Raw genomic sequence first — 23,254 nt, 5'->3', positions numbered from 1 at the left:
ATGGATACCTGGTTCAAACCTCTAATCTATACATGGTTGAAGTCCACCACCTTGTTTCTCCTTGAATAAGCCTGCAGAAGCTGGAGACTTGGAAGGGCAGATGTATCCTTGCTTAAGGGCCTCCTGAATGTACTCCTCTACAGTGGCTTGTTCCTTCTGGGACAAGGGATAGATATGCCCATGTGGTAGTGACATGCCTGGCAGTAGGTCAATAGCACAGTCATAGGGCCAATGTGGTGGTAGACTGCAAGCCTTTCCCTTGCTAAAGACCTCCTGCAGGTCCATGTAACATTCCGGGACCCCATCCAGGGAATCTGGTTGAGGACTCTCCACAGTTGTGGATGAAAGATTGACTTGGGGATGAGAGATACAGTTCAGCAAACAAGTAGGAGACCATTGGAGAATTTCCTTATTCTGCCACGATATCAAGGGATTGTGAAGCTGAAGCCATGGATAGCCGAGAATGAGATTGTGACTTACAGTAGTGGTGACATAAAGGGAAATGAGCTCAGAATGTAGGACCCCCATCTGGATAGGAATCAGTGTGGTCTGCGTGGTGATGAAACCATCTCCTATTGGTCCTCCATCGATGGTCCTAATACTGAGTGTGCTTTGCAGAGGGGTTGTAGGCAGGTTGAGTTTCTGCATGACAGAGTGGCTGATAATGTTCCCCTCCGCCCCATGTGAAAGCACAAAGGATGTGTGTGGAGTCCATCAGCTTTAACAACACAGGAACCTTAAAAGACTTGGAATTAAATTCTCACCGGACTCAGAGTGCATGTAGATCCTTCAGCTGGAGTTGTACGGGATGGACGAGTGGGACAGTTGTTGAGGTGATGCTCGGAGCTTCCACAGTAGAAGCACAAACCCTCCCTTTTCCTTCGTTCACGCTCGGAGTATGATAGCTGGGTGCATGAGACTTCCATGGGCAAGCTGTAATCGGAAGTTGTGTTCGGCTTACCCCTTTCCTGAATGGAGGGTTGGTCTGTCAAAAGATGATCAAGTCGAATGGCTAGATCGATAAGAGAATCCAGTGTGAGTTGCTCATCCCGGCAGGCTAATTCACTAAGAATCGCGGAGCGCAGCCCTTGGCAGAAAATGGCTTTCAAGGCGGGTTTGTTCCATCCAGTGGCTGCCACTAATGTTCTGAAGTCGAGAGCATAATTCAGCCACACTTCAGGAACCTTGTGAAATGGTGAGCAGATTTTCACCTATTTCAATCCCCTCAGGTTCATGGTTAAAAACTCTCTTAAACAGAGAGGAACTGCTTATAGGCGGTTGCTTGTTTAACATCCTTGTTCGAAATGGCACTTGCCCAGAGTAGTGCTTTGCCCGTGAGAAAGTAAAGGAATTTAGCAGTCTTGTGCTCATCGGAAAGATTAGGCATGGTAGCGAAATACATGGAGCATTGAAGTAAAAAACCTTCACAGTTAAAAGTGTCTCCAGCAAATTTCTCCAGTGCAGGAAGCTGTAGCGCAGGGCTAGGAATGGACTCAGGGCATGGTAGGAGGGCCTGCGACATCACGGTTGCTAGTTGCATCATACGGGTGTTGAGATCTGCTAGCATCTGTTGATGTTCTCCCAGTATGTGTCCCTGAGTGTTCAGAGCAGTCTGCTTCACTTCTTCCGCTACATCCATGGTGGTGACATATCCTGTCCGGGTGCAGGCACTTATGGATGTATGCGTAGAGGAGAGTGGGGTGCAAACTATGAACAAAGCCAAGATGTCAGACAGGAATCGAAGTCAAGAAACTAGTTATGGTTGGGTGATCAGCAAACAAAGTAGTAGAGGAGAAACGAAGAGCGTAAACATGAAACAAAGAACAAAGGTCAGAGAATCAAGAGGCAGTCAGAAAATACAAGGCTTGGTATGAACTGGATAGAGCAGAACAATACTTCACATTGGAGTGGTGTGAGAGAGTAGCTTAAGTAGGGGAAGCGCTAATTAGGGAGATGCATGGCAGCTGTAATTAATACTCTGGTGACAGAGGGCACTGTGGTTCTTGGGGATTGTAGTTCTGAGTGTCCATGTTCGTAGTTTGTGTGTTCTCAGCAGATTTGCTGACATTTACCATCATCCCAAAATAACAAGCGCTAATGTAATCAGTTAACAAACAAACAAACAAACAAACAAACAAGCAAACATAAATAAATAAAGGTAGGATCTGCCTTACCATCATCTCAGGATCTGCTTTACCATCATCCCAAAATAGCAAGTGGTAATGTCATCAGTTTATAAAGAAACCAACAAAAACAAAACAAACAAACAATAAATAAATAAACAAATACAGGTAGTGCATTCAAGCTCTGATTTACCATCATCCCAAAATAATAAGGGCGGCATGGTGGTGTAGTGGTTAGCGCTGTCGCCTCACAGCAAGAAGGTCCGGGTTCGAGCCCCGTGGCCGGCGAAGGCCTTTCTGTGCGGAGTTTGCATGTTCTCCCCGTGTCAGCGTGGGTTTCCTCCGGGTGCTCCGGTTTCCCCCACAGTCCAAAGACATGCAGGTTAGGTTAACTGGTGACTCTAAATTGAGCGTAGGTGTGAATGTGAGTGTGAATGGGTGTCTGTGTCTATGTGTCAGCCCTGTGATGACCTGGCGACTTGTCCAGGGTGTACCCCGCCTTTCGCCCATAGTCAGCTGGGATAGGCTCCAGCTTGCCTGCGACCCTGTAGAACAGGATAAAGCGGCTACAGATAATGAGATGAGATGAAAATAATAAGTGGTAATGTCATTAGTAAGAAAGAAAGAAACTCAGTGGAGTGAATGTCTCCATCAAGCCACAGATCTGGATTCACATCAAAGTCTAATCCCTTGTTCCTCGGCCCATGAGTCACCCAAAAAGTTCCTCCAAAAGTTCATCCAAATCCGTTCACTATGTTTTAAGATACACTGGGAATCAACAAGCAAACAAACAAACATTCAAATGGAAAGAAAAGCATAACCTCCAACAAAGCTGGGTAAATAAATAAATAAAGTGTATGCCAATCAATAATCAGCTCAAAAGAAATCAGTTTTGCGTCTGGAGGCCTGTCCTTCATTTACGATCCGATAAACTCAGAAACATTGCGAACTACGTAAATGAAGTGTAACGTCCTGCACACAGCAGTGGATGAATGCGACTGTAATTATCCAGTTATTAAAGTTTACGGCACATGAAAGTGAGTCTGTAGCTCGTTTACAGCTGATCCCTTTCTCGACAGTTTCATTAGAAATAAAAATAATTCCAAACATTTCCTCATTACAGTTATGTTTTTAATATAAAGCATGTTTTGTCATGTTATAGGAAAATTTTGAAGTTGTTGTAATTTTTTTTTTCTCTGAACAGCAAATTAAGGGAAGGGGTGGAGTAAACAAACAAATGAATTAATTAATTAATAATTCAATAAATACTTTAATAATAGCTGACAGAGCTAGAAACTGTATGAATTTTAAAAAAATTAAAAAAAAAAAAAGATAATCACTCATATACTGTTTGTGTTATGCTGTTTTGTGTTGTCTTGCATTACCGTAGCAACAGAAAGTCCTGGTGTTATTTACATTTCTGAAACTCAGCTGTTAATCACAGAGCTGAAATCACTCAGGATGCTTCTGGTGTATTTTTGGGACAGAGGTTTCTGTTCCCACCCAGTGCTCCTTAGCAGGGAACAGTGTGTGTGGGTGTGTGTGTGTTCTGAACTCCCTCATGGTGAGCATACCCATAATTCCGAGGTCAAAAATATTCAGAATTTTCCATTTCCTCCACCCACATGGTGCAGGAGCTCCAGCGAGGTCATACAGCTAGTGACAGTGTGTGTGAGCTGAGTGTGTGTGAGGGTAGAGTTACAGTTCACTTTACACAATCACACAAACACACACATGGGTAAGGCCACGGGACATTAGCATGCTGTGTTTAATCCACACTGAGGAGTTTGTCGGGTAAATCCATGATCTTACCTTCTCGCCTTTCTCTCCTTTGATAGAGAGAACCTTGGCCTGCAAATAATCCATCAACACAGATCGATTATTCTCCAGGCAGAGAGAGAGAGAGAGAGAGAGAGAGAGAGAGAGAGAGAGAGAAGCAGCACAGAAGGAAAATAGAAAAACATATTTGAAATGAAATAATCTCCTGAACAGCGAGTTTTTAACCATTACAATTTTGTATGACTTTTACAGCGGCTTTATTCAAAACACGCTTCTTCACATTTATTATTATTATTATTATTATTATTATTATTATTATTATTATTAATCACAATTATCATTAATTTGTTCATCTGTCATTTTAATTGGTTTAATTAGTGATTTCCTGTAACATCTACAGTACAGTAATCCTTAAATAGAATGAATATACATTATTTATTTTTTTATTTATTTAATTTATTTGTTTGCCAAACACTTTATAACACTGATTACTGACTGATTACCAAGTGATTAACGACACTGATTACTGACTGATTGCTGACTGATTAAAAACTGATTACTGGTAGATTGCTGACTGATTATTGAAGGATTACTGACGGATTACTGGTGGACTACTGACTGATTATTGACTAATCACTGACAGACTGTTCATGAATTACTGACTGATTACTGACTGACCACTGACAGATTATTCACTTATTATTGACAGATCACTGGCGGATTACTGACGAATTATTGACAGATTACTGACAGATCACTGAAGGATCACTGACAAATTATTGGCAGATTACTGACTGATCACTGACGGGCTACTGACAGATCACTGACAGATTACTGATGGATTACTGACAGATCACTGAAGGATTACTGATGTATTACTGACTGACCACTGACTGATCACTGACGGGCTACTGATTTATTACTGACAGATCGCTGGCAGATTATTGATGGATTATCAATGGCTTGCTGACAGATCACTGAAGGATTACTGACGTATTACTACTGATCACTGACAGATTATTGACAGATCACTGATGGATTAACAACTGAGTAATGACTGATTGATTACTGACAGATGTAATGACTGATTAAGGACTGATTACCGACTGATTACTGATGGATTAATGACTGATTAACAACTGATTGCTGACTGATTGATGTATTTCTGACAGATTAATGACTGATTACTGATGGATTACTGACTGATTACCAACTGATTACTCACAGATTAATGAAGGATTACTGACTGATTACTGACTGATTACTGACTGATCGTTTGTTTTATATATTGTTAACGGCTGCACAGTTTGATAAAAAACATGATGTGAAATATTTATGAGCTGTTACTCCTGTATTACTGACAGCCCTTTTTCACTGATGGGGGCTTGGTGCTGGATCCAGAACCAGTACATAATCTAGAACTTCTTTCCTTTCTCAAAGCCAGCAAAATCAGACTGCTCTAAAACTAAGGACTGGTGATTATGAGGCTTGGATATGGAATGATTTTTTGTTACCGTGGCAGTAATTTGTTTCTTCATGGTTCTTATGGTTCTGGGTTGGTTGATGGTTAAGAATTCTTAGTTTCTGGTGCTGGTTCCAGAGTTGATATGTAATCCAGATCCATTCTCCACTTTTTTTTTCTTTGAAACTAAGCACCAGTGATGTTCAGGCTAAGATAAGATATGGCATTGATTTTTTTTTTACCATGGCAACAACTCAAGCAACTCAAATAATATTTACAAGACCATCAGGGTACTTCTTCAAACAAAAGAAGGGCTTTTTAAGGGTTCTTTAGATGATTGAGATGGTTGCTGAAGGCGCTCCACTTGGAGCCCTGTGTTACCCCTTTACCACCAAGGTCTGGTTTGGAGCTGGTGCCTAATCTTAAATCAGTTCTTCACATTTTGACAGCCAAAGAACCGTCTCTCAGACAGGAAACATGGTTCCAGAGCGGCACCAACACTTTGCTGGTCTAGAACCAAGAATGGTTTAAGCCAGGGGCTGGAGGTGGGATTATCATGAGCAGGATGACCAGCTAAAACTTTGTAACTACCTTTTAAAAAACAGACCTAGTGTAGCATCTGGTTTGACTAATCCAGTAGTCCACCATTGTTGGTGTTGTGCTTGGTGCTAGTGTTGGTGGGAAAGCGGAGATGTGTCCAGTGACATAATGACGTTTGTTGAGTTTATAGATGAGGTTTTTAGATTCTTAGAAGGTTTGCAAGTTGAACCAGCACTAGGACCATCCCAGAACTAGCACTTGGTTCACGTTGGTGGGAAGGGGGTCCCTGAGATCTACATAAACCCTCTCGCAGAACGGCTAACCTTTTCAGAACAGACCCTTTTCACGTGGACAATAAACCTGTAGCCTTCACAAAAACAAGAAATGTAAGAATTGTTCATAATTCACTTCATGTGCAGATTTTTGACTGTATCTAATTCAGTGGCGGCTGGTAGTCTTTCAAACAGGGGAGGCTGGTCGGTTACGATATTTCCAGATTTTAAAAGAAAAAACATCAATTTTGCCCGTACTCTTGCCCTGGCTGATTGTTGGCAGGGTCACAAACTGTGAAATAACAGGTTATTTTGGCCCATTAGCCTACTGTCCAATATACATGATGGTAGTGTTGGGGGGGGTATATTTTAACATTTTATATTTTAAAATTGTGGCATGTTGTTTAAAAATTGACCTCGGCTGTGTTTTTGTTTAAAAATGTTTTCCAAATTGTAGCGGTGTTTAATTCATATCCAGAAAAACATATATTCCAATATAATATACTCAGCATAAACATTTTAAATAGATTCTATATTTTTGGTCCATCCATGACATATTACTAAAGTAGCCTATTTACTGTTGTTGATGTGGGTCACTTGCTGTTAGCCAATTCACTTTCTCGTACCAGGAGAGCTGAAAGGAACGAGTATTATTCCCTACCTTTTTCACCAAGTCAATTTGAGGCGTTGGTCTACCCTGCTCTTTAATTTTAATTTTTTCCTCAAAAGGAAGACTGGCAAATGGCTTCGCCAAAATTAAATCAGCAATGCTTGGCATCCGTGCGCAGCTTTCTTGCTAGCTGACTAGCCCCCTCAAGTTCAAGTTCAGTCACTCAAATAAACGACATTTCTGGAACTAAGATAACAAACTTGACAACACTATATTTACACTTTATTTACAATGAAAATATATACAAACTAAAAAAGCTGGTAGAAACCGTATGTAATGAATGAAATCGAAATGTAAGCTGATCTCTTACAATACACCACAGCACTTGCGAATCCGCATGGGACTGAACTGAAATTCACCGCTGCCTGTCTATAGTTGAAACGAGCTGTCAATCAAAGAAAATATCCGGCCGCTTTCACCAATCACCAGTCTCCTCGCGGAAACTGCCATGTCCCTCCCATGTGAGGCTCGGAGTCCGTGGGCGGGCGTTTTCGCAGTATTTGTCCAATAACCGTCTTGCATTTTGAGATTGAAAAGCGCAGAGCTCCCAAATGCCGTTGAAGTCCATTGAGGCTGGGATTCCGTGAGACTCCGTGGGCGGGCGTTTTCGCAGTATTTGTCCAATAATTGTCTTGCATTTTGAGATTGACAAGCACATAGCTCCCAATCCACTGAGGCTGGGCTGCATCGCGCTGTCACGAGGGGGAAAAACTCACGCACACATTAGGCGAACTGGGGAAAGTTATAACGGAATGATTTCGCACTGTAGTGGGTTGAGCACATATATTTCTATGATTCTGGATCTGAAATAGCAATGTTATAAGGTCGGCTATAACATAAGCCTAGCACAATTCATCCTACACGATGTTCGCCATTTTTAGAGGAGGCTGAGCCTCCCTCGTTGTCTTAGAGCAATCGCCCGTGATCTAATTCATAGTTAGCTAGTTAAGTAGGGTAGGTGTGTAGAACCCAAACTATTACACACCAGCTCACCTGCAGAACTCAAATAAATTCATTGGAACGTATGTTCTAAAGAGCTTAGAACTTACTGACTTTAATAACAAATAACACCTTGTGAAGATTTATGATGAAATCAGTGTGTGGGATCAAACATAAAACTGTTAATAATGTTTTTGTTAGGTAGTTTAAAAAAAAAAAAAGTTCTCTGGTTCTCTGAACAGCACCAGTCAGTCCTCATGTCAGTGAAAAAAGCGATAAAAATGTGTGTACAATACGTTACGAGTTAATTGTGCTTCGAATAAGCATTTGAAGAGTTTGGTTCCAAAATGCGATAAATCCCAAATTTGAAAAATTGAAACTCCTGCCACCAAACCATCAGCAATTATCATATCTTACTCGTACCATATTCAGTTTTCGCCAAAACGCGATATCTGCCATTGATTTACACACTGCATTACAGCCTTTCATTCCAAAATGCAACAAGCGCCATCACCGATTTTTCTCAAAACCAGACATATCGATTTGGCCAATCAGAAGCCACCATTGGCGTGAAGTCTTCTAAGATGGCTGCGGCCATGAAGTAGGAAATCGCTTTGTCACTTCTCGCATTTATTGGACAATTTCATGCTGAATTATGAATAATTTTGATAAAATAATCTCATCTCTCATCTCATCTCATTATCTGTAGCCGCTTTATCCTGTTCTACAGGGTCGCAGGCAAGCTGGAGCCTATCCCAGCTGACTACGGGCGAAAGGCGGGGTACACCCTGGACAAGTCGCCAGGTCATCACAGGGCTGACACATAGACACAGACAACCATTCACACTCACATTCACACCTACGCTCAATTTAGAGTCACCAGTTAACCTAACCTGCATGTCTTTGGACTGTGGGGGAAACCGGAGCACCCGGAGGAAACCCACGCGGACACGGGGAGAACATGCAAACTCCGCACAGAAAGGCCCTCGCCAGCCGCGGGGCTCGAACCCGGACCTTCTTGCTGTGAGGCGACGGCGCTAACCACGACACCACCGTGCCGCCACTGGATTTCATTTTTGAAGTTTATTATCATTAAGAAGTTAGTCAATAAATTTTAAAACAGGATACAGTGGTTTTCCTTGTATCACTTCCTGTAATCAGAAAGAGTGATTTTTCTCGAAACGATGGAATTGGATATATAGCTTTTTGGAACCAAACTCTTCATTTAGTCTTTCCATGCTAACGTAAGCGAGGTCACATGAGTTAGTAAGAAATCACTTTTTCCTACAGGTTCTCCTTTCTGCCCTTTGGGTCCGTGTGGTCCTGGAGTACCCCGAAGGCCCGCATCTCCCTGTGGATGTACAGTTTAGAGGACAGAGTTGAAGAGGAAGTGCCTGCAGGACAGCAAGGAGAGGATATAACACACAATCTCCTTTAAAATATCAGCTGAATTAAAGCGGCGGCTTTATGACCTTTTCACCCTTAGGGCCTTGAGCACCGGGCAGACCCGTCTCACCCTGTCGACAGTGAGAAAAAGATGGAGAGCAAGAGAGAGAGGCAGCGAAGAGCAATAAACAAGAGAGAAGCAGATGAGAAATCGCCAGCCACTCATACGTTGTGTGATATTTACATCTGGTGAGTGTAAATACATCACAGCTGTATGCTTGGTTTCATTTTCATCCATGTGTATGTGTATTCATGATCCTGTTTTCCTAACACACTCTTGACCTTTGACCCCTAGGCATCAAGGTCTTACCCTCTCCCCTGTGGTGCAGGAACAGTTGACGGTGTGTTCTCCGCTCTTCTGTTCTCCACTCAATGGAGTCGGGGTGGGGATTAAAATAGGGGTGGGTTCTGTAACCACCTGCTTATGGCACTGAGAGACACACACATCATCATCTTCATCATCATCATCATTATTATTGGTATTTTATTTTATAGAATTTTTTTATGCATCCATTTTAAATGTGAGATGTTTTTAATAAATGATCACGTGATGTGAAAGTGCACTTTGACGTGTTCATACAACACACTGGAATTGTGTGACGTGTGGAAACGGAACGTGCAAAATTTGCTGTTCTTTTCTGCAACAGCTCTGGAGAGATGAAGATGGCTGCCATAATTTAAGAAGCGGTTCTTTGAAGAAACTTTTCATTTAAGAAGCTGTTCTTTTAAAAGCTGATGTTTAAAAAAACTGATTGTTTGTTTAGAATCTTATTATTTATGACACTGATCGTTTTCAAGCTGATCCTTGAGAAGCTGATCATCCATGAGCTGATCATGCATGATGCTGATCGTTTAGAAATAGATCGACCGTGGCACTAGTCATTTGGGATGCTGATCATTTATTAGCCGATCAATTACTACGCTTACCGTGTATGATGTTGATGGTCGAGAAGCTGATCTCTGAGCTGATCGTATATAAGCTCATCATTTAAAAAAAATCCTAATCATTTAGAAGGTGATAATTTATAAACTGTTCCTCTATGAGGTGATCATTTATAAGATTATAATTTTTGACACTGATCATTTAGAAGCTGATCGATTATGATGCTGATCATTTAGAAACTGATCATTTTAAGCTAATAATCTATGAGCTGATTATTTATCAGCTGATCGATTATGACACTGATCATTTATGGCACTGACTACCTCGATGCTGATCATTTGGAACCTGGTCATTTGGGATGCTGATCGTTTAGAGGCTGACCATCTATGAGCTGATCGATTATGACACTGATTATTTATGATATTCATCATTTGTAAGCTGATTAACTATGATGCCAATCATTTAGAAACTGATCATTTTTAAACTAATCATTTTGAGCTGATCATTCATTAGCTGATTTATTATGACACTGATCATTTATGATGCTGATCATTTGGAACCTGGTCATTTATGATGATGATCATTTATAAGCTGTTCCTGTATTAGTTGAGCCTTTATAAGTTAATCATTTTTATGCTGATCATTTAGAAACTGATAATTTTATGCTAATTATTTATTAGCTGTTCTTATATGAGCTGATCGTTTATAAGCTGGCTATTTGGAAGCTGATCATTTAGAAGCTGATTATCTACAAGCTGATCGATTATGACACTGATCATTTATAAGCTGGTCGACTATGATGCCGATCATTTAGAAACTGATCATTTTTGAAGCTAATAATCTATGAGCTGATCATTCATAAGCTGACTGGTTATGACACTGATCATTTTTGATGCTGACTGGCTCGATGCTGATCCTTTTGAACCTGGTCATTCATGATGCTGATCGTTCATAACCTGTTCATATATGAGCTGACCATTTATAAGCTGGTTATTTATAAGCTGATCGATTATGACACTGATCATTTATGACGCTGACTGCCTTGATGATGATCAATTGGAACCTGGTCACTTAGGATGCCAATAATTTATAAGTTGTTCATATATGAGCTGATCATTTATAAGCTGGTTATTTGGAAGCTGGTCATTTATAAGCTGATCGATTATGATGTTGATTATTTAGAAACATTGTTATGCTATTCATTGATGAACTGATTATTTATAAGCTGATCAATAATGACTGATAATTTATGACACTGACTGCCTCGATGCTGATCATTTGAAACCTAGTAATTTATGATGCTGATCATTTAAAGGCTGACCATCTTCAAACTGATCGAGTATGACACTGATCATTTATTATATTGATTGTTTTTAAGCTGATTGACTATAATGCCGATCATTTTAAAACTGATCATTTTTTTAAGCTAATCATCTATGAGCTGATTATTTTCAGCTGATCAATCATGACACTGATCATTTATGACGCTGACTGCCTTGATGCTGATCATTTGGAACCTGGTCATTTATGATGCTGATCATTTAAAGGCTGACCATCTTCAAACTGATCGATTATGACACTGATCATATATTATATTGATCGTTTTTAAGCTGATTGACTATAATGCCGATCATTTAAAAACTGATCATTTTTGAAGCTAATCATCTATGAGCTGATCATTTTCAGCTGATCAATTATGACACTGATCATTTATGACGCTGACTGCCACGATGCTGATCATTTGGAACCTGGTCATTTATGATGCTGATCATGTATACGTTGTTCATATATGAGTTGATCATTTACAAGCTGGTTATTTAGATGCTGATCGATTAGGATGTTGATCATTTAGAAAGTGATCATTTTTTAAGCTAATCATCTATAAGCTGGCTGATTATGACACTGATCATTTATGACACTGACTGCCTCAATGCTGATCATTTGGAAACTTATCACTTATGATGTTTATCGTTTATAAGCTGATCAATTATGAAAGTCATTTATGATGCTGATTGGCTCAATATTGATCCTTTTGAACCAGGTCATTTATGATGCCGATCAGTTAGAAGCTGATCATCTACTGACTGATTGATTATGACACTGATCATTTTAATCTAATCATCAATGAGCTGATCATTTATAAGCTGATCGATTAGGACATTAACCATTTATGATGCTGACTGGCTCAATGCTGATCCTTTTGAACCTGGCCATTTATGACGCTGGTCGTTTATAAGCTGTTCATATATGAGCTGATCATTTAGAAGCTGGTTATTTAGAAGCTGATTGATTATGATGCTGATCATTTAGAAACTGATCATTTTAAGCTAATCATATATGAGCTGATCATTTACAAGCCGATCAATTATGACACTCATAAATTTTGACACTGATGGGCTCGATGCTGATCCTTTGGAACCTGGTTGTTTATGTCGCTGATCGTTTAGAGGCTGATCATCCACGAGCTGACTGATTATGACACTGATCATTTATGATATTGAACATTTATAGGCTGATGGATTATGATGATCATTTAGAAAATGATCATTGTTGACGCTGATTGCCTCGATGCTGATCCTTTGGAACCTGGTTGTTTATGATGCTGATTGTTTAGAGGCTGATCATCTGTGCGCTGATCATTTGTAAGCTAATCATTTAGAATCTAAACAATTAGTTTGCTTATTAATCAGCATCACAAATGAGCAGTGTCGTACACGATCAGCTTAATAAAAGATGAGCTTCTTAAACAGTCGGCTTCTAAAGGATTTAGAAGCCCATCATTAATGGCACTGATTATTTTCAAGCTAATTGTTTGTTGAGGAGCTGATTGTTTAAGAATCTGGTCTTTGATGAAGCTGATCCCGGATGACACTGATCATTGAGAAGCTAATTGCTTAGAAGCTCATTATTTAGCAAGCTAATCATTTTCAAAGCTAAACATTTAAAAGCTGATCATTTCGACACTGATCGTTTTAATGATTTAGCAGCTGACTGTGTGAGGAGCTGGAATGAGATCATTCGCAAACTGTTCATCTAAAAAGTGATGGGTTTAAAAGCTGATCTTTTAAAAACCGTGGCATGTGTGTGTGACTCACAGGGCCTCCAGGCAGGTCACAGCAGGTCTCCTGCTCAGCCTGCTTGGAGTCGCAGTAGATCACCATCCTCTGAAGGTCAAACTGTGAAGTATGGTTGAGGAAATTCATGACGATGCTGATTATTTCAGACCTGTTGATTCAGCGAGTATTTCTCAGTGACTCACGTCAATGGGTACGCTGTCGTAGAGTCTCTTCCCGATGACAGTTTTGCCCTGGATGTCGATGTCCTCTCGGTCCTCGATTGGTAGGGTCTTGATGTGTTTGCAGTCCAGGTAGAGCGAGACGGACTTGGCGTGGACGCTCAGTCCGATCTTGTGCCAGTTTCTGTCGAACAGGTTTTCCACATCTGGGCTGCGGAACACGGCTCGGACCGCGTCTTTGGTCAGACCCACGGCGTTGTACTCCACCGCTTTATTCTCTCCATCCAGACGGATAGAAACCTGCAGGAGAGATAAAGACGGGATAAGATCTTTACGACTAAATCAAGCATGTGATACAGTGTGTGAGGGACACACACCTACTGTAATACATGGCACTGATGTAAAGCAGCTGATCAGTTTAGATGCTGATTCTTTAAAGGTCCCATGGCATGAAATTTTCACTTTCTCAGGTTTTTTAACGTTAAAATGAGTTCCTCTGACCTTCTGAAGTCACCCCAGTGGCTAGAAATTTCATAATGTGTAAACCAAACTATGCCCAACATTTGAGAATGGCGCGTCAAAATGGCGCGTTGATAAGCTCTTCCCTTTACTACGTCAGCAAGGGAGATGATCCCCACGCCCCCCCCCTCCTGGATTCCCACCCACTGTATGGATTGCCCGCCCAAATCAAAAGTTGCCACCAAACATGGAAGTTGTGCTGTACATGGATGTGACAACACAGAAAGGAGTCTGTTTTTACTGCCGACGGGAGAGCCCCTGAAGACGCAGTGGCTTAATTTTATTTACTCCAATAATACGCTGTCGAGTCTACATAAGACGGTGTATGTTTGTCGGAAGCATTTTCCTGATGAATGTTTCCACAACTTGGGACAGTACAGGGCAGGTTTTGCGCATCAACTGTCACTGAAGCCTGGGTCCGTACCAAGCATCCCTGCCGCATCAGCCACAAACACCGAACAACTAAGTGTATAACTGTTAAGTCATTTTGCCGTGTTTTAAAATCGGTGCCACGTTAGCCTTGCAATGGCTACATTAGCTGTGCAGCTAACCGCTTCCTGCAGTTAGCCAGGTACTCTGCGCTACAAAACCAAAAAGCATGCAGCATGCTCTGTTATAATAGCCAATCAAAACAGTTTTTACAAAGACACCCACATTCTTTTTTTTAAGTCACTCGTTCATTTTATTTGTTTGTTTGTTCAGTAAAACCCCAAACATTTGTTGAATTTATTTTATTTCCTCGCGTCGCCCCTTAATGATGTCAGCGCGCGATATTTTTCTCTTCGCGGTTTGTTCCTTCTCTCTCGCCATAGTAAGACACCCACATCCGCTTGTTCTGACCCACTGGAGGTAGCGTCACAGTGCTGTTAGCCAATCAGAGGTAACACGTTTACATGTCATGAATATTAATGATAAGACCCGCCCCCACCCTCTACCCTTCCCCGCCTCCTGCTTCTCATTAGCAAAACGACGCACTGGGAAAAGGGCTGAAAAGGGGCTTTCTCCCAGGAGGCTATATCTACGTGCCGAGGGTTCATTTCGAGAAAGGCTGCGGAAATAACATCCGGAAACCTCCACGAGCCCGTTTAAAGCATCAACAAACCACCATGCCATGGGTCCTTTAAGAAGCTGCTCGTTTGCAAATCTGACCATTCACAATAAGCTGTTCTTTTAGACATGCAACGTTTTAAAAGCCGATCATCCAAGAAGCCGTTCATTCAATAAACTGTTCATTTGAGGTGACCATTCAAGTAGCTGATCCATTTAAAGGAGATCATTTATGAAGCTGTTCACACAAGAAGCTGCCTGTTTATCAAACCAATTGTTTAATAAGCTGATCATTCAGATTATATTTATTTACAAAGCTGATCATGCCAGAGGCTGAATGTGTAAAGAAGCTGCTTGTTTCCATTCAGAAAACTGTTCCTTGAGAAGGCAATTGTGTTTTAAAAGCTGGCAGTTTATGAAGCTGATCATTTCGAATCAATTTATTTAACAGACTGATCTTTTAGCAAGCTGATCTCTTAGGAAGCTGATCGTTTAGAATCTATTTATTTTTAAAAAGTGATAATTTAATGACGCTGATCATTTCAGAGCCTGTTTGTTTAAAAAGCTCATCATTTCAGAAGCTGATCATTTAGGATGCTGTTCCTTAGCATGTTGATTATTTAGAGAGCTGATAATGGATATGTGGTCCATCGAGTATCAACCGAGCAAGAATTTGTACAAATTTGATTTCATGTTGGCGGCACGGTGGTGTAGTGGTTAGCGCTGTCGCCTCACAGCAAGAAGGTCCGGGTTCGAGCCCCGTGGCCAGCGAGGGCCTTTCTGTGCGGAGTTTGCATGTTCTCCCCGTGTCCGCGTGGGTTTCCTCCGGGTGCTCCGGTTTCCCCCACAGTCCAAAGACATGCAGGTTAGGTTAACTGGTGACTCTAAATTGACCGTAGGTGTGAATGTGAGTGTGAATGGTTGTCTGTGTCTATGTGTCAGCCCTGTGATGACCTGGCGACTTGTCCAGGGTGTACCCCGCCTTTCGCCCGTAGTCAGCTGGGATAGGCTCCAGCTTGCCTGCGACCCTGTAGAAAAGGATAAAGCAGCTAGAGATAATGAGATGAGATGATTTCATGTTAAAATAAAAGGCACATGCTGTTGGAGTCTGAAACTACACCTACATGAATCTCTCTCTTGTTCAGTGCTGCACTTTACTGACCTGAGGGATGCCGTACTTGTCATAGACCTGCCACAGGTACCAGTCCTCCCTCCTGGACGTCTTCCTGAATTTGAATGTGGTGACAAAGGCGTATTCATCTGGGAGGCCTTGTGGAAACACGGTTCTGCAACACGCAAGAGACGGAGAGACGGAATCTTTACAATATGGTCATGCTGAAATTCTATGGAAATGTTTTCTTTAGAACCAATCAGCAGCTGATCATCTAAGAAGTCGATGATTTATAAAGCTGATCATTCAGGAAGCTGGTCACTGAAGAAGCCGATTATTGAAGAAGCTCATTGTTTAGGAAGCTGATCATTCAGGAAGCTGTTCATTCAGGAAGTTGATTGTTTAAGGAGCTGATTGGTTGTAAGGCTGATCAGCTCTAAAGCAGGTCATTTAGGAAGCTGATCATTTAAGAAGTTGATCATCTAAGACATTTATTGTTTATGAAGCCATTCATTCAGGAAGCTGATTGTTTAAGGAGCTAAATGTTTGTAAGGCTGATCAGCTCTAAGCAGATCGTTCAGGAAGCTGATTGTTCAGGAAGCTGATCATTGAAGAAGCTCATTGTTTATGAAGCTGATCATTCAGGAAGATAATCTTTTAAAACGCTCATTGTTTATGAAGCTGATCATTCAGGAAGCTGATTGTTTAAGGAGCTAAATGTGTGTAAGGCTGATCAGCTCAAAAGCAGATCATTTAGGAAGCTGACCATTCAGGAAGCTGATCATTTAAGAAGCTCATTGTTTATGAAGCTGATCATTCAGGAAGCCAATCATTGAAGAAGCTGATCATTGAAGAAGCTCATTGTTTAGGAAGCAGATCTTACAGGAAGCTGTTCATTCAGGAAGTTGATTGTTTAAGGAGCTGATTGGTTGTAAGGCTGATCAGCTCTAAAGCAGGTCATTTAGGAAGCTGATCATTTAAGAAGTTGATCATTTAAGACATTTATTGTTTATGAAGCCATTCATTTAGGAAGCTGATTGTTTAAGGAGCTAAATGTTTGTAAGGCTGATCAGCTCTAAGCTGATCGTTCAGGAAGCTGATCATTGAAGAAGCTCATTGTTTATGAAGCTGATCATTCAGGAAGATAATCTTTTAAGACGCTCATTGTTTATGAAGCTGATCATTCAGGAAGCTGATTGTTTAAGGAGCTAAATGTTTGTAAGGCTGATCAGCTCAAAAGCAGATCATTTAGGAAGCTGACCATTCAGGAAGCTGATCATTGAAGAAGCTGATCATTTAAGAAGCTCATTGTTTATGAAGCAGATCATTCAGGAAGCTGATTGATTAAGAAGCTGATTGATTGTAAGGCTGATCAGCTGGAAAGCAGATAATTTAGGAAGCTGGTCATTTAAGAAGTTGATCATTTAAGAAGTTGACTGTTTATAAAGCTGATCATTCAGGAAGCTGATTGTTTAATGAGCTGATTGTTTAAGAAGCTGATCATTTAAGAAGTTGATTGTTTATGAAGCTTTTCATTCAGAAAGCTAATTGTTTGTAAGGCTGATCATTCAGGAAGCTGTTCAGTCCGCACGCTGATTATTCAGGAAACCGATTTTTTATAAAGTTGATCAGTTTTAAAGATGATCATTTAGGAAGCAGATTGTTTAGGAAGCATACAATTTATAAGGCTGATCATCCAGGAAGCTGATTGTTTAAGAAGCTGATTATTTGTAAGGCTGATCAGCTCTAAATCAGATAATTTAGGAAGCTGATCATTCAGGAAGCTGGTTGTTTATACAGCTGATCATTTAGGAAGCTGATTAGTTCTAATGCCGATTATTCAGGGAGCTGATCGTTTAGGAATCTGATCAATTAGGGAGTTGGTGGTTTATAAAGCTGATTGTTTATGAAGCTGATCATTCAGGAACCTGATCAGTTCATACACTGATTTTTCAGGAAGCTGACTGTTTATAAAGCTGATCAGTTTTAAGGCTGATCATTCAGGAAGCTGATTGTTTAGGAAGCATACAATTTATAAAGCTGATCATTCAGCATGTTGACGCTGATTGTTTATAAAAATGATCAGCTCTAAAGCTGATCATTTAGGAAGATGATCATTTATAAAGCTGATTTATGAAAAATATATATATATATAATTTTAAAGCTTGCTTTTAAGAAGCTGATTGTTATTGGAGACACTTAATTCCATTCTTATCATTTGAAAAGCTGAAATTAAAGAAGCTTTTCATTTCATTAGCATCATTTTAAAGCTGTTTGTAGAAGTTGATCATTTTAAACCTGATCATTTAGAAGCTGATCATTCAAAAGTCAGTAGGTTTGGGTTATCATTTAGAATCTGGTCATTTAGTAGCTTAAAAGATTAGGTTTGAGAAAATTAGAGATAAATGCTGATCAATTTGCTGTTCCTGATAGCAGTGAGGTCTGTGTACAAATGTCTAGGAACATTTCTCTATCAGAAAGACGATGACAAAAATTAGTATTTTAAACTGATATAAAAAATATTACAACCCCGATTCCAAAAAAAGTTGGGACAAAGTACAAATTGTAAATAAAAACGGAATGCAATAATTTACAAATCTCAAAAACTGATATTGTATTCACAATAGAACATAGACAACATATCAAATGTCGAAAGTGAGACATTTTGAAATTTCATGCCAAATATTGGCTCATTTAAAATTTCATGACAGCAACACATCTCAAAAAAGTTGGGACAGGGGCAATAAGAGGCTGGAAAAGTTAAAGGTACAAAAAAGGAACAGCTGGAGGACCAAATTGCAACTCATTAGGTCAATTGGCAATAGGTCATTAACATGACTGGGTATAAAAAGAGCATCTTGGAGTGTCAGCGGCTCTCAGAAGTAAAGATGGGAAGAGGATCACCAATCCCCCTAATTCTGCGCCGACAAATAGTGGAGCAATATCAGAAAGGAGTTCGACAGTGTAAAATTGCAAAGAGTTTGAACATATCATCATCTACAGTGCATAATATCATCAAAAGATTCAGAGAACCTGGAAGAATCTCTGTGCGTAAGGGTCAAGGCCGGAAAACCATACTGGGTGCCCGTGATCTTCGGGCCCTTAGACGACACTGCATCACATACAGGCATGCTTCTGTATTGGAAATCACAAAATGGGCTCAGGAATATTTCCAGAGAACATTATCTGTGAACACAATTCACCGTGCCATCCGCCGTTGCCAGCTAAAACTCTATAGTTTAAAGAAGAAGCCGTATCTAAACACGATCCAGAAGCGCAAACGTCTTCTCTGGGCCAAGGCTCATTTAAAATGGACTGTGGCAAAGTGGAAAACTGTTCTGTGGTCAGACGAATCAAAATTTGAAGTTCTTTATGGAAATCAGGGACGCCGTGTCATTCGGACTAAAGAGGAGAAGGACGACCCAAGTTGTTATCAGCGCTCAGTTCAGAAGCCTGCATCTCTGATGGTATGGGGTTGCATTAGTGCGTGTGGCATGGGCAGCTTACACATCTGGAAAGACACCATCAATGCTGAAAGGTATATCCAGGTTCTAGAGCAACATATGCTCCCATCCAGACGACGTCTCTTTCAGAGAAGACCTTGCATTTTCCAACATGACAATGCCAGACCACATACTGCATCAATTACAGCATCATGGCTGCGTAGAAGAAGGGTCCGGGTACTGAACTGGCCAGCCTGCAGTCCAGATCTTTCACCCATAGAAAACATTTGGCGCATCATAAAACGGAAGATACGACAAAAAAGACCTAAGACAGTTGACCAACTAGAATCCTACATTAGACAAGAATGGGTTAACATTCCTATCCCTAAACTTGAGCAACTTGTCTCCTCAGTCCCCAGACGTTTACAGACTGTTGTAAAGAGAAAAGGGGATGTCTCACAGTGGGAAACATGGCCTTGTCCCAACTTTTTTGAGATGTGTTGTTGTCATGAAATTTAAAATCACCTAATTTTTCTCTTTAAATGATACATTTTCTCAGTTTAAACATTTGATATGTCATCTATGTTCTATTCTGAATAAAATATGGAATTTTGAAACTTCCACATCATTGCATTGCGTTTTTATTTACAATTTGTACTTTGTCCCAACTTTTTTGGAATCAGGGTTGTAAATATACAAATATACAGCTTGTGATGCGAACAAAGGTAAGATCATTTACTAATTAAACCTGTGCTCTCATTTTGCTATATTTGTATTAAGTTCTCTACCACGTTCTGCTTATATACAGATTTTTTTTCTTTATTTAAAAACTTAGAAATAGAAACAAAATATAAATTATTTGCACATTTTCACAAAAAAAGGAAAGGCAGGATGTACTGAGGTACTCACTCAGTCTGCTGCACGATGGGCATCGACCCCAATCTCACGTAGGAGCTGTATCCAGGATCAGACTTCTCTCCCAGAACATCTCTCACATTAAAGTATTCCATCAGGTCAAAGCCTGGAATCAACAGACCATCATCATCATCATCATCATCATCATTATCATCACCATCCTCACCATCACCGTTATCATCACCATCATCACCATCACAGTCATCATCATCATCACCATCCTCACCATCATCATCACCATCAGTGGCGGAAAAACTGCACACAAGGCCCCAGGGCAAAACACCAATCAGGCCCCCCCACATGGCGAAATTGCAAACAAACGAATTAGAAGGCTTGTGGCATGTAGGTCTACTCAGGCTATATCTAACAAAAAGCAGTTTTTAACCTTCATCCTACCAAGTGGGGTCCATCTGGACCCCGCACCTATATATTTGTTTGCCATTTTAAAAATATGTGACGTATTGCCTCACCGTTTTATGAATTTGTCGGAATTTATGTCTTAATTAAAACACTAAAGCACCAGAAGATCAGCTTTTTGCATTGTGAAGGTATAATTAATTTGTTACTGGGGGTACAACCGGACCCCAGAGTAAAATTTATCTGTCTTTCATTTTATAATTGAATAGCACACTGAAAGTTAACCTCTTTTTGGTTGTTTCAGATTCATAATGGCTAACAGACAAAGACAAGCTAGATACACAGCAGCAGAGGCCTTAAGGCAGTTTCTGAACACAAACAATGACTCCGAGGCCAGTGAATTTAGTGACTTATCGGGATCCGAGGCAGATCACATCTCTGAAGCCTCAGATCTAAGTGACACTGAAGTAGTAATTCAGCAGCAAGTACATGCAGATGAAAACAGACCCATTGATCAAAATCCAGAAGAAATAGGGAACCATGGTGCTGCAGCTGCTCCAAACAGAGGCCCTGGAAGAGGCCGAGGGCGTGGTAGAGGCCGCGGCCGTGGCTGTGGTAGAGGGCAAGGACGAGGTAGGGGACAAGCCCAGCCACAAGGGGAAGCTGAAGGGGAACATCCAGGTGATGAACCTGCTCAAGTTGCTCATCCATTGGATCAAGACCAACAGAATAACCAGCAAGGTGTACTACAAGGAAGAAATGGGACTGTATGGCAACAGGCACCTCCTCCAGGTGGACGTCGACAGGCTCAAGACATCATTAGGAACCGACCTGGTGTCACTAATGAAGCTGAATGTGCAAGTATTGAAGAGGCCTTTCTTTTGTATATGACACCTGAGATGATTGATATTGTAGTTCGTGAGACAAACAGGTATGCCAGACAGAGCCGTCCCATAGGCTGTGCGAACTGTGCAACTGCACAGGGCCTCGCGCCACTAGGGGGCCTCGCGCTGTGTTTTTTTTTTATTATTATTTTTTTAAATAAATACATTAGTTATGTATGATTTTGTATCAATGAGATGTAACATAAAAACAAACAAACAAATAAAAAACAAATCCAAACAAAGCGAGTTTTTCATTGTCATTACGTAATGCGTCCTCACTGAAGACGGGACAGGAGGAAAGTTAAAGCGGGGGAAAGTAAACATGTCGACAGCAAGAGAACGCGACCGATTTCGCAAGCACGAATCAGGTGCTGAGAAGAGGAAAAAATTAGTTAGTGTAGTAAATAAGTTAAATAATAAGTAAAATGAGTTGTGTATAGTTGTGATTAATAAATGTATATAATGAATGAAAAGTGTCCTAATCTGCTTGTTTAAAATGTCAAGATGCCAAAAATAAAGTGACTGAACTGACTTGATGTATTGTAGCCACTCGTTGCACAGTTGATTTTTTTTCCTTTGAAATAAATAGCAAAAAGTCATAGCTGAGACTATGTGCATGATTATGCTGTATTATTCTACTTGATAAAATGTATTGCAGCGAGATTATGCGTGCAATAGAACTAGAATAGTTGCATCCGTGCGACTGTTATTCATGCGCAATTACGCATCCATGTCAAAGATTAGGGCCTCGCATTTCAAGTTCGCACAGGGCCTTGCACCCCCCCGCGACGGCCCTGATGCCAGAAGATGGATTTTGTTCTTCAATAAAGTTATGTCTGTTTGCTGCATTGAATTGGTTCTTACTGCATTGATTTCAAGGTATTCCCTCCTGGGGTCCATACGGACCCCAGCTGCTAGTTTGTGTATGTAAAATTGGCTGGTAGGATGAAGGTTAAGAACGTAGCCTTTGGACCTAGCCATGGCGAAATTGCAAACAAACAGAAGGCCTGCGGCATATAATCAGGCTATATTAGAACAGAACTTACTCAAAGTTGTTTTGGTTTTTTTATTATTATTATTTTATTTTTTATTTTTTATAGACCTACATAGCCTGTATTTTCCATTCATTTTTTATGTTCCAAATAGATACTAAACAAAAAACAAACAAAAAAAATCCAGCAATCATGAATGATACACCCTCATTGTGTAAGCACGTCTTCAACTACAAAGCCGACACGGAAACCTGCGTTCGTCATTAAAAAGGCACTCGACGCGCCTTGCACACCGCAAAGTCGTCGACTATTTGAGGGATGTTAAGCACTCTTGCTTTCTCATTCTCAGTTGATAAAATGGCCAATCCACAGAGTCTCTCTTGACCCATTGCGCTCCTGAGATAATCTCATCTCATCTCATTATCTCTAGCCACTTTATCCTGTTCTACAGGGTCTCAGGCAAGCCGGAGCCTATCCCAGCTGACTACAGGCGAAAGGCGGGGTACACCCTGGACAAGTCGCCAGGTCATCACAGGGCTGACACATAGACACAGACAACCATTCACACTCACATTCACACCTACGGTCAATTTAGAGTCACCAGTTAACCTAACCTGCATGTCTTTGGACTGTGGGG

At 40.6% G+C, this 23,254-nt stretch overlaps 1 protein-coding gene across 1 annotated transcript in view; it reads right to left on the bottom strand.

The window, feature by feature from the left end:
* col22a1 (collagen, type XXII, alpha 1) overlaps nucleotides 1–23,254 on the bottom strand; it is a 174,953-nt gene that overhangs the window by 96,259 nt on the left and 55,440 nt on the right. Inside the window, exons 4-11 of the mRNA XM_060911490.1 lie at nucleotides 20,379–20,490; nucleotides 16,078–16,201; nucleotides 13,374–13,649; nucleotides 13,210–13,290; nucleotides 9,542–9,661; nucleotides 9,258–9,302; nucleotides 9,074–9,136; nucleotides 3,936–3,974 (exon numbers count right to left, since the gene is read on the bottom strand). Coding sequence (XP_060767473.1) covers nucleotides 3,936–3,974; nucleotides 9,074–9,136; nucleotides 9,258–9,302; nucleotides 9,542–9,661; nucleotides 13,210–13,290; nucleotides 13,374–13,649; nucleotides 16,078–16,201; nucleotides 20,379–20,490 — 860 coding nt within the window. The remainder of the gene's footprint in view (nucleotides 1–3,935; nucleotides 3,975–9,073; nucleotides 9,137–9,257; nucleotides 9,303–9,541; nucleotides 9,662–13,209; nucleotides 13,291–13,373; nucleotides 13,650–16,077; nucleotides 16,202–20,378; nucleotides 20,491–23,254) is intronic.

The sequence above is a fragment of the Neoarius graeffei genome, chromosome 2, assembly GCF_027579695.1.
Source record: "Neoarius graeffei isolate fNeoGra1 chromosome 2, fNeoGra1.pri, whole genome shotgun sequence".
In the NCBI taxonomy this organism is placed as follows: domain Eukaryota; kingdom Metazoa; phylum Chordata; class Actinopteri; order Siluriformes; family Ariidae; genus Neoarius; species Neoarius graeffei.
Note: the sequence above shows the minus strand (reverse complement) of the source record. Positions and strands in the feature narration are given on the sequence as shown.